The 12,450-nt window shown below is 36.4% G+C and overlaps 2 protein-coding genes and 1 non-coding gene across 4 annotated transcripts in view; 2 read left to right on the forward strand and 1 right to left on the reverse strand.

Annotated features, from left to right (window-relative positions):
• LOC126760578 (beta-1,4-mannosyltransferase egh) overlaps positions 1-11,747 on the forward strand; it is a 33,388-nt gene extending 21,641 nt beyond the window's left edge. For both annotated transcript variants that reach the window (XM_050476322.1, XM_050476323.1), the window contains exons 2-4: positions 5,630-7,430; positions 8,956-9,606; positions 10,375-11,747. In XM_050476322.1, the coding sequence (XP_050332279.1) occupies positions 6,630-7,430; positions 8,956-9,528 (1,374 nt within the window). In that variant the 5' untranslated portion in view covers positions 5,630-6,629 and the 3' untranslated portion in view covers positions 9,529-9,606; positions 10,375-11,747. The remainder of the gene's footprint in view (positions 1-5,629; positions 7,431-8,955; positions 9,607-10,374) is intronic.
• LOC126760570 (uncharacterized) overlaps positions 1-12,450 on the forward strand; it is a 439,995-nt gene that overhangs the window by 150,367 nt on the left and 277,178 nt on the right. The gene's annotated exons all lie outside the window — the stretch shown is intronic.
• Trnai-uau (transfer RNA isoleucine (anticodon UAU)) lies at positions 11,976-12,067 on the reverse strand. Its single transcript is given in 2 exon segments — positions 11,976-12,011; positions 12,030-12,067. It is a non-coding gene; the product is annotated as a tRNA-Ile (tRNA).

The following is a 12,450-nucleotide window of genomic DNA, read 5'->3' on the forward strand; positions in this document are numbered from 1 at the left end:
TACGGGATCAAGGGTATGCAATATGTTTCAAAATGGATTGATATTGATCATGTAGAGTCCTACTTCTAAAAAAAATTGTCTTATTTTTTACCTATTTGGCATCCCTGTCATGAAATTCAAATACGTTTAAGTAGCTGATTTATTTTCATACTTATTTCTGCGACTCATTTCGCTGTGCCCTCCGCAAACTCGTTTGTTGTAGTTCGCAATCAATCTGCTGGCGGCACTCAGCGTCCAACAGTGCACCACTTTGGCACTTAATTATACGATTCCCCTGTCACTGAGTAATGTGTCGTTGACACAGCGGTGGGTACTGTTCGTGTAATAAATGCAATGTGCGAGTGATATATCCACACATACTTTATATAAGTAACTCCACTCCGGTGCCATACCCACTTAAGCAACTTTTTTGTTTTGATAACACTTTCATTGACATTTTCTGTGATTGCACAAAGTATGTACATCGGTACTCATTTCACGCGCTCCAAATTATCGTGTACTCATTTTTTAACAGATAATGGATTGCTTTCTGTTAAACAAATTCTACAAACCCCTCGATTTTTTATCTGTACCTACCTTGTAGTATTCATTTATATCTAGGCTAATAAGTTCAGTGCAAATATATATAATATTATGTCGTTATGCCGGTTAATTATACCGGTCAATAATATGATAAGAGATTGTTCACTTCCAGGAACTGTTTACCATTAATTCGAACAAAAATTTCTTCTCTAAGATTCTTATCATTTGATGATTAACCAAATTCTGACAAATTAATCGAATTATTCTGATGTTGTGAAACGATAATTATACGATCAAGGTAAAACATGTTATATTTTCTTAAAATAATCAGTATTTCTTCACACATACTTATGTACTATGGTTATGCACAAATATAATCTTTCAAGACCTATGGAAAAGTTTGGAGAGATATGACTACAATCAGCGTACGCCAGATGGACGCCACTCTTATAAAAGATGGTATTATTTTCTCCACGAGAAGATTGAAAAAGTCGCACGATAAGGAGTCAGTCGATTTGTTTGAAGCCGATCCCGGCGGAGCTTTTGGTTTTGCTCAACGACAGTTTACACAGCCGCATCAGTTTTGCGAGGATACCAAAGTTAGACATAGCGGCATAAAGGCAGCTCCTTTTCGTGTTCTCAGAAGCAGCTTTGAAATCGACGACGTTGTGGTGCGTGTCGATCCTCTTTTCAAGAGTCTTTTCCAAGATTTGTCAGTTCTTGATTTTCCTAAAGCCACACTGATAAGATCCAATCAGTTTGTTGACGGTGGGCTTTAATCTTTCAGACAGTACGCTCGATAGAATCTTATGTGCGATGTTGAGGAGGCTTATCCCACGGTAGTTGGCGCAGATTGTGGTGTCTCCCTGTTTGTGGATTGGACAGAGCACACTTAAATTCCAATCGTCCGGCATGCTCTCGTTCGACCACATTCTACAAAGAAGCTGATGCATGCTCCTTATCCATCGACCAGCCCATCATCTACCATGGACTGCTCTCCACGACCAAAATCTTAATTCGGACTTGTACTATCAACAATTAGACTATCTAAATGAAGCAATAGCCTAGAAGCGGCCAACTAAGAATTATGACAATAGGAGAGTAATTGTGTTCCAACAAAACAACTGCATGCCGTACATATCGATACTGACTCGTGCACAGCACCACCACTGCACATAAACACCAAGATAGTGGTGTACTCACCGCTATGGTCTCAACAAAAAACCACTCGGCAAGAGGACGATCCTCGTAACGTTAGACTTGTCAAAAGCTTTTGACACAGACGCTACTTGCGGACATCGAAAAATCTACGCTTCCTCCAGGTTTGAAGAGGTGGACTACGGACTACTTCAGTGATCGACAATCATCCGTAGTGTTTCGAGGTAAAAACTCTTAATTGAGAAGAAATAAAAAGGGGGTTCCGCAGGGTGATGGTCCTCTCCCTCACTAGAGGGAATTTCTACCTCGTACGCTGATGATTGCACGTCAATGGCGTCGGGCAATGGTATGTGTTCAAAAGTAAACGGCTATCTCTCCGACCTTTCTCTTCCTCGCTGCATGGCAGCAAACACTCAATACAGAGCGACCATACTTGACCCCCTCTCAGTGAATGGCGTACTTGGAGTCAAACCACCATCCATTACAGACGACGAGCTCGAGTTGCCGTGAGAATAGAGAGCGACCCTTACGCAGCTTCCTTCTGGATACGGGGCAGACCTATCAAGTATATGTCCAGCATGCAAGGAGACCCCGGATGACTGAAACCACCTCTTTGCATGTCCTGCTAACCCTGCACATCTGACATCCCTCTCCCTATGGTCCGACCCCGTCGAAACAGCACGTTTCATGGGCCTACCGTTGAATAACTCGATGACAACTTCTCTGAATCTTACCAACCTAACGGGGACTAGATAACCGGTACAAAAACAACATAGTTCGCCCTTAGATCCGGGAGCTTGGTTTAGAGGTTATTATAAATCGATGTACCTTAACGTCTGAACCAAGTGATTTCCAAGTATTCCTGAGCATGACAAATGATTTGGCTGATAAAAAAAATCGCCGAGAGAGGCTTCCGAGAATCAACTGTTACGGTTTTTTGCCAAATGGGTCGAGCGTGTCTATGAAAGTGGCAGTATGAAATTACAAAATGACAACAAGTTAACCAAACGGTGCATATTTTTTAAGGGGTCAGTAGGGTAATCTTTTAAAAAAAAAAAATTTTTTTGCATTTTCTGTTCCCTTATACCCTTAGAATTAATGCATAAACCCACTTTACCAATGGAAGGTTTCGTAAAAGGCCCAAAAATAATAATACCGCTCGACGTTCGGAGCGCTCGGAGTGCCTCACCTTAAACTTTAAACGCGTTTTTCTCAAAACACACTGTTTTAAACTGGCGGACATGATTCCGGTCGAACTACTCAACCGATTTGCTTAATTTTTTTTTTAACTGTTCACAAAACGCCTGGCTATCGTCCTTATATTTTTTATAATTTATTGACAATGTTATGACAAAATTTATGTAAAAAAACATGGGGAAAAATTAAAAAAAACGTTTATTGCTTTTTTATTTATCAACATTTTTTCATGTACTTTTAAAGAATAAATTGGGTTTTTGTGTTTCAGATGATCCAAACATGAGAAATCGTGTCCGCCAGTGAAAAAACGCATCTCATTCACTCAGCCACTCAGCCATTTCTCCGACAGCTGTCATCAAAAAATCCCGAAAAAATTTGTTTATACACTCCATGATATATCTCATGATATGTGAAAAAAGTTCTGTTGTAGAATGAAAAAAAAATATCAAAAAAACAGACCAGATTACCCTACTGACCCCTTAAATCGAATAAATCTAACTTGGCTAAATAAAACCTTCAATTCAATGCATAAATAAATTTCTTTCTACCAGATCTTATACATCATATCTTTTTTGAGGAAATACTTTTTCCAAATGAGGTGGCAGCTCTACAAAATAATAACTTTATATTCAGCTTGTTAACATGTCGTACTTTAATGCAGATAATAACTTGAAGCAATATAATTGTATGTCCTGCAATAAAATAATATAAGCAATTACTCACTAACTCTGTGCTTCTACATTTATGAAAGCAAAACTACAGAAAATCAGTTATTATTACGTTATTCGTGAGAGAAGTAAATATTGCTAGACCCGACTTAAATATTACGACTAATAACTGTGATTTGTGTGTGTTACATACTTTGTCAATAGTCAAGTTATTTACAACACAGGGTGTGTGAACATTTAACTAACTAAAAAAAGTTTTTTGTTAATTACTAATAACAGTAAAGTGATTTAGTCTAGAGTATACTTAATATACTAAACTATAACATAACTTAGCTTCACTTTAAAAAATATGAGAAACCTTTTTTTCCACAACCAAACTCTTCTGTAGTCTACTCGCGTTAGAACTGTCTTCAACTTTTTAAGTGTTTTTTTTTTCTTTTTATCGCGATTACGTTGATAAAGTTGAGATAATACGCGTACAAAGTTTCTTATCTGCTCCTTAATTAAATGTCTAAGTGCATATCATCTATAAACATTTAATATTTATTTAACGACTTTTAAGCGGAATAAACGTCTCACAGCCAAGCAGACGTTCTTCTGGAGAAAACAAAATTTTAGCAGCTTATAGATAAAAAATAGTAAAAATTTTGCAAGTACCATCTGATCAAAATCTATAAAAAAGTTTTTTTCGCCAGATTGGTACAACCCTTCTTTATATTCGAGTGAAGTTTTATCACCATTAGTCAATTGGTGTGCGTTCGACAGCTGTTTGTTTTCGACGCGAAGAGATTGTCTGGTAACTTTTAACATGAAATAAGTAATCGAACAACGATTGTGTTTGAAATTTTGTGTTTCCAATGGCAAAAACAAGAGAATTCCGTGAAAACACTGAAGAGCTTACAATAACAAGTGTAAGGAAAAATAGATGAATCATTGGTGTGCTTGTGCAGGACCCTACATTGAAGACTATCAATACTGTTGTAATGGGGTTTTCAATAGGGACGCTACAAATGTAAATCGATAAGGACAGCAAAAGAAGCTACATCTTCTCCCGCTCTTTTGACATTTCTCTTCAGTAAGGTTGGTCATTTCATCATGGAAAGTTATACGATCCAACAACGAGTCGACATTATTAAAATTTACTATCGATATTCTGAATCAGTGGCCTCAACTCAACTTTAATAGACAAAGAAGAGTCCGTAGTGTCGAGAATATTCCTGCCACAAGCGCATCAATTGAGGAAGACCCAAATCAGTCTCTCACACGTCGTTCTCAAACTTTGGGCATCCCTGTGACATCGTTGTGGCGAATTTTGCGAAAAGATCTTGGCCTACATTCTTAAAAGATCAAATTGACGCAAGAACTGAAGTCGCTTAACCACCAGAATCGTCGTATGTCCGTACCGAAAACATTACGGTTTAGTGCGGTTTATAAGCCGACGACATCATTGGCCGTACTTCTTCCGTGATGATCAACACTGTGAATGTGAATCGCTACCTCTCTTTGTAAACGAATATTTTTAGCCTAAATTGGATGTTATGGACTTGAGCAATATATGATTCCAACAGGACGGGTCACTAGCCACACAGTTTTGTGAACGTGTTGTCTCACGAAATGCCCCAGCCAATTGGCCGCCTCGGTCGTACGATTTGACGCCGTTAAACTATTTCCTGTGGGGCTACCTCAAGTCTATGGACATGCCAACAAGCCAGCGACGATTGATATACTTCGTATGAATATCGAACGTGAAATTGCAGCTGTATCGGCCGACTTATGCTTGAAAACCGTCTTGGGTTCAGCGTCCGAACTTCTGCAAGCGTGTCCGTGGTGGCCATGCAAAAGAAATCGAGCTCCATACATAATGGCCTCATTGATATCCCAAACCGTTTTTGTTTTATTAAAAACAATTCTTTTAGAGCTCTTATTGAAAACCCCGTTATTAAAAGAAGTGAAAATATATATTTTTTTAGTCCGTGTCAAATTTGATCAGAACTATTTACTATATTATAAATATTTTATGTAATACATATGTATATAATGTTTGAATGCCATTAAATTAATTTTCTATATTTTTTTTATTGCAGAACTGTCAACAATGTCAAGCTCATGAACACATAAACAACAGTTGCAACGTTCCACGTAGAAATCAAAACAAATTATTGTCCAAACATTTCAGCGCACACAACGTACCGGCATCTCGGCGAGACAAGCAAAACAAACACAATCATGAAATTCTAGCAAAAAACTTATTTGAAAACTGCACAAAATTGATTGGTGCATAGCGATCAAATAGCAATAAAAATCACAGAAAAAATCAACAAATGTAATAAATACATATTTCGATAAAAAAAAACACCGATTGTGTCAGCTCTAGCGATAAGTGAGATTTGCAAGGCGAAGATTTAACGCAGCCTAGGCTAGAGTTTGCACACACACGCAGCGCGAATGTGACGTGATTTCTTCGTTTGGACAGCAAACAAAAATTATCAGCAGGCACAAATCTAAATAAATCTGAAAGACGACATTTTTTTGTTTAAGCAAAAGGAACATACAAATTAAATATAACTAAAAAAGTCAACAACACTAACGCACGTAAGCCTATTAAGCACGTAACGATCGCACCAAAACCAAAATTAGCAACTAAGAGGAAAAGTAAACAAAAATCGAACTCAAAAATATTATATATGTAAATATATATATATATATATACTTATTTAAAAATACAACGCCAGAATATCTTAACTGCAAGCACTTGAAACTTAAGCGAAAATAACTTAAATCCCTAACTCAATTTACAAGCAAACAAAAATATAAATAAGTAAGCAACAGAGCAAGTGAACAAATTGCAAACAAGCATTTCTGCGCACAACAAAGTGCGCTCCTTCATACACACAAACTCACACACACACACATCCGTCTCAGAAAAGCCGCAATAATATAAAAGCAAAAAGTCAAACAGAAAAATTTTTAAAAATATTTATTAGTAAATATTTGAACAAACTCGTAGCGCATCCGCAACAACAATAACAACCACAGTAGCAGTACTAGCAATAGCAACAACAGCAGCAGCACAGCAGCAACATTATGAACTCAAGCACAAAGCACCTGTTGCACTGCACACTCCTTATCACTGTGATAATAACATTTGAAGTATTCTCCGGTGGTATTAAAATCGACGAGAACTCATTTACACTTGTCGATCCATGGACTGAGTACGGCCAAGTAGCCACTATACTATTGTACTTACTACGTTTTCTAACTTTCCTAACGCTGCCGCAGGTCTTATTCAATTTTTGCGGTCTCGTCTTCTACAATGCCTTCCCCGAGAAGGTGGTGCTAAAGGGCAGCCCCATATTGGCGCCATTCATATGCATACGTGTGGTGACACGCGGCGACTTCGCCGATTTGGTCAAGACGAATGTGTTGCGTAACATGAATACCTGCCTGGATACGGGTCTGGAGAATTTCCTAATCGAGGTGGTCACCGATAAACCCGTCAATTTGGCACAACATCGTCGCATACGTGAAATAGTCGTGCCAAAAGAGTATAAAACACGCACGGGCGCGCTGTTTAAGTCACGTGCTTTGCAATATTGTCTGGAGAATGATGTGAACGTGTTGAACGACAGCGATTGGGTGGTGCATTTGGATGAGGAGACTTTGTTAACGGAGAATTCGGTGCGTGGCATTATCAATTTCGTTTTGGATGGCAAACATCCATTCGGTCAGGGTCTCATTACCTATGCCAATGAGAATGTGGTCAATTGGTTGACCACGTTGGCGGATAGTTTCCGCGTCTCGGACGATATGGGCAAGTTACGCTTGCAATTCAAATTGTTTCACAAGCCATTGTTTAGCTGGAAGGGTAGCTATGTTGTTACGCAGGTAAGTTCAATTGTTATATAAGTATAAGTTCTAGTAAAAAAAATATATAGTATATAAAATGGTAGGTTTTATTTAGCATATTTTAAATGACCGCTTTAAGTCAAATATGACCGTTTTGAACCTAACCTCAAACTTCGTTTCTGCTGGCAAAAAACTGGGACAATCCATTTTCAACAGTTTACTTAGAGATCAGATTAGATTAGATAAATAAATAAGGATTGCACCGCGACATAAGGTCTATTCTAATATCAGTTACAACGACTCACCTAGCCCCAGCAAATTTATTAATTCCTGCTAGGTGCTATTGAGGCGATGTGATCCCTATTTGGAAAAATGGATCCCAGGGCATTTATACTGCGCCTACACACTGCTGTGCAGTCAATTAGCAGGTGTCTCAGACTCCAAATCGCAGAACCGGAAATTCACACAAGAAGCTAGACCCATCTAATATAAGTACTTTTTGAGCTTACAATGGCCAGTGTAGAAGGCGACAAGTAGCCTAAATTTATCCCTTGGGATGTTGATTACATATTAATACTTTTTAAAATTATAACCACCCGTTAGCAACTTGGAATGACGCATTCCTAGGAATTGTTGCCAATACCTCACCCTACCCACCGCTTCATCCATGCGGAGCACCTCCTTTTTGGTAAGGGGACGAACCGCAATGAAAGGTTCGGGTCCTACCATGTTGTTGTATGCTGTTTCAAAAAATAAATCTTCAATATCCAAAGTACATTGAATTCTGTAAATGCATTTTTTTTATTTATTCTTATTTATTAAATTAAATTAGGATTATAAAGGGTGTCAGTTGGTTACAAAACGTCATATTTGCACATACATACACATTTAATGTTTTAAGTTGTTCGGATTGGTAAACAACAATTCAGCTAAAATCTTCAAATAAGTGAGGTTACATTGAAAACCAGAGACGTACAATATTTCTGTCCTGTAAATAATATTGTCCAAACTCATTATAAATATTGTCATAATTAACAGATGCAGATTTATTATTCCGTTACTCTGGCAGTCGGGTCTAAATAACCGAACGGATTTCTAGCCGGCCAAGGACTGTGAACTCGATACCATTCCTCGAAATTGCTTCAGGAATGTATTATGCCGTTACAACAACAACAAGATTAACTATTTAATTTAGTATCAGAACGATTGAAATTTATTTATTTTTATTTTTACTGCCGATTCATTTAACAAATGGACGCACTTTATTGTTTATAAATGTCATACACTTCAAGTACTTTTCTCAAGTGTTTCGTAAATAATTAAAGCTGACTAAGTCTGACCTTGGTTCAAGTAGTTAAAAAGAGAACAAACAAATAATAATAACGGCTTTTTACGTAAGGATAGAATTTTAAGAGCTTCGTATAAAAATACGCTGCATTACTAAAAAATCCATAAAGAAAATAATTCTTATTGCATAAATAGAATTTTCTCAAATATCAATGCCATTCTTTAATATTATTAAACCATTTGTTAATCACTTGTGTTTTTTTCACTCCATCCATAGGTTGGCGCCGAACGACAAGTGTCCTTCGACAATGGCATCGATGGCTCCGTGGCCGAGGATTGTTTCTTTGCAATGCGCGCCTTTTCACAAGGCTACAGCTTCAACTTCATCGAAGGTGAAATGTACGAAAAGTCACCATTCACGCTGCTCGATTTCCTGCAACAACGCAAACGCTGGCTCCAAGGCATACTACTGGTGGTACATTCGAAAATTATACCGTTAAAGCACAAACTCTTGCTCGGCATCAGCGTCTACTCCTGGGTCACTATGCCCCTGTCCACATCGAATATCATTTTTGCCGGCCTCTATCCGATACCATGCCCGAATTTAGTCGACTTCGTTTGTGCTTTCATTGCCGCCGTCAACATTTACATGTATGTCTTCGGTGTGATAAAGTCGTTTTCACTGTATCGTTTTGGCTTGATGAAATTTATGGCCTGTGTGCTGGGCGCCGTTTGCACCATACCCGTGAATGTGGTTATTGAAAATATAGCTGTCATTTGGGGTCTATTCGGCAAGAAGCATAAATTCTATGTGGTACAAAAGGATGTGCGAGCAATGGAAACTGTGTGAGCGGCTGGTCACATACGTATATGTTTATGGGAAATTTTTTTTGGCTGCGGCTGTAACAGCCGCCATGTAAGCATTATGGTGAGTTTAAATATACGTATATGAATATGTATGTATTTCAATTGTAGTTATGTATACCCTGGACAGGGTATTATATACATATGTATATGTGATCGAGCGAATTGAGTCGCTTTAGCCATATCCGTCAGTCCGTTTTGCATTTAGGCAAACTAGTACCGCAGGTTTTGATATCTTGAGCTGAACTTTTGCACACGTCTGTTTCTCCCCAAACAGCTGTTCATTTCTCGAAACCACCGATATCGGAACACTATAGCTTATAGTTTCCTTACAAACTGAACGATCAACATCACGTCCTGGTCATGTGTTTTTTTTATTTGAAACTTAGCATTGAGTATTGTCCATGACAACGAGACAAATTTTCAGATCGGACTACTTTAGCCTATATCTACCATACTAATCGATCAAAATACCGTTCTCACGACAGTAATTGACCCGGATTTTTATCCGGCCAAGGACTGTCAACTCGGTACCATGCTTCGAAATTACTTCAGAAATGTTTTCTGCCGCCACAACACAACACAATCAACAGCGTTCAAAATTAAGTTATTCTAAGGCAACTTTTTATTTGTGAAGGGTATTCTAGCTACATATATTCTTGTTTTATTGTGCCAATGAAGGTCACAACGATTATTATATTATGTACATAAGTATATAGTAATTGTAATTGTATGGGTGTGGCTTCATTGCACAACCCTCATTGCTATAACATTCCTTAATTTGTGTAGAATTTAATACACATATTTCTGTTTTTTATTTTTTTATTTACAGAATGTGCTCTACAGGACTTACACCCTGAAACTCAACTACCAAAAACAAAGCAAAAACAAACAAACGATTACAAGCAACTTTTGTGGTGCGATACTCACTAAGCTTATGCGACCTTTGTCACCGCCATTGCCGCCAATGCCCAATTAGCCAATGCCATCGCCTGGACATCGTCGATATTTGTTCTTGCTGCTACCGCAAAACTATCTACCATGCACTATTCACCTTTTGTTATAACCTAAATTAATACTTAAACAAATGAGAAATCACGCACATACACATACGCGCCTCCATACACGTACACCAACACGCCACACCACACCAAGCACAAAACATGCAAAACAGCACAAATCCATTTACACGATTAGTTCACTAACACACATGTAGCATAAATATCATTATAGTTTACTATATATTTTACAACAGTAATTAGATCTAGATTTGTTTAATATTATTATTGTCATTATTGTATATTATAGAAAACGGTTATTACGCAGTTGTATGACTAATAATGATTGTTGATTCCGTTGATGATTAGAGAAATAATATTTTGTTGAACAATTCATTCAAGCGCTAAGTATTTAAATATTACCTATGTATATGTATACAACAACAAATTTAAAAAACATAAGGAAACTTGCAACAAATATTTGTAAAATTACGAAAATCACTCATGTATAAATAGAAAAAAATAAACTATTTAATTAGAACTAGGAGCATCCACACTAACTGTAGTCTAACGTAAAAATATTGGTGCCGTCAGACTGCAAAACACGCGTGGCAACAACGTTAACGCGCATAGGACACATAAACCTTTATTATGTTGCATGCGTCTGACTCAAGATACGACCATATCGCGCACATTTCCTTACATTCGTAAATTTATTTAATTTTGTAGCATACAATACGTAAAAAAGGTTAGTTTCTCTCCTCATGTGATTTCAGTAATTAGTTTTTGCAAAATAAATAGAAACCTAACTTATGTATTAAGTTGAAAGTTCATCAAATATATGTATATGTAAAATAAATTTATTTTTAAGTTAAAAGCGTAATTCGCAGATTTGTTGCAAGTGTTGAAATTAAATGAAATAAATTAAATTAGCATTGCAAACAGAATACACAATGAAAGCTTTACCAAGTTAAATTATTAATTATGTACATATTATTTTCTATTAATATTGATTTTCTTTTTTTACATTTATATGTATATATACAACATTTTTTATTTAATTTTATTTTGTTTCGTTTTTGTTTATATATCATTGTCGCATTAGTGGTAAGCGTGAAAATAATATGAAGCAAATACTTGAATTGTTAACACACATACAATACAAAAACGTAAACGAAATAAAACAACAACAAAGTATTACCATAAATTGGGCTCTTTTTATTTTTATTTTACACATTTCATTCATTGGTGGCATACATATGTATGTACATATGTAAATGCAAATTCTTGAAAAATGCACCCAACGCAGCAAATGTGCACTGAGGAGTAACGGCGCTAAAAGCTTTTAATAAATATGTCTACGCTACTTTGTTTCCTTATATTAAAAACTGTAATGAATAAATAAAATAAATTTAGAAATTGGAAAAAAATTAATTGCTCCAGGTGAGGCTCGAACTCACAACCCCGGCATTGCTCACTAGTTACTGATTATAAGTACCGTGCGCTAACCAATTGCGCCACTGGAGCTATATTCATTCATTGACAAAAAACATACTTGAGCAACGACGCAATACTTCATCGCTATTACTGCTTTCATAAGTAAACAAACTTTCAGGGTTGTTTTGGCAACCAAATAAAATAATTTGTATATTGTTGGAGACTCATTATTTATTACTTATATAAAGAATATTAATATTAATATATATATATATATAATAAAACAATATTGAGATCTACAATTATCTCAGAACTCTAACATAGTATTTATAAAAATTCTGCGTTTTTTCTTAAAACAACTTCGACATATTACAACGTATAAATTTCTGCCTCTGCAATATATTTTTAGATAAATATATTTATTTATTATTATATTTTAAATTAATATAGTTACAATTTAATATTTTTACTCT

This window comes from Bactrocera neohumeralis, chromosome 5, assembly GCF_024586455.1.
Source record: "Bactrocera neohumeralis isolate Rockhampton chromosome 5, APGP_CSIRO_Bneo_wtdbg2-racon-allhic-juicebox.fasta_v2, whole genome shotgun sequence".
Lineage (NCBI taxonomy): Eukaryota > Metazoa > Arthropoda > Insecta > Diptera > Tephritidae > Bactrocera > Bactrocera neohumeralis.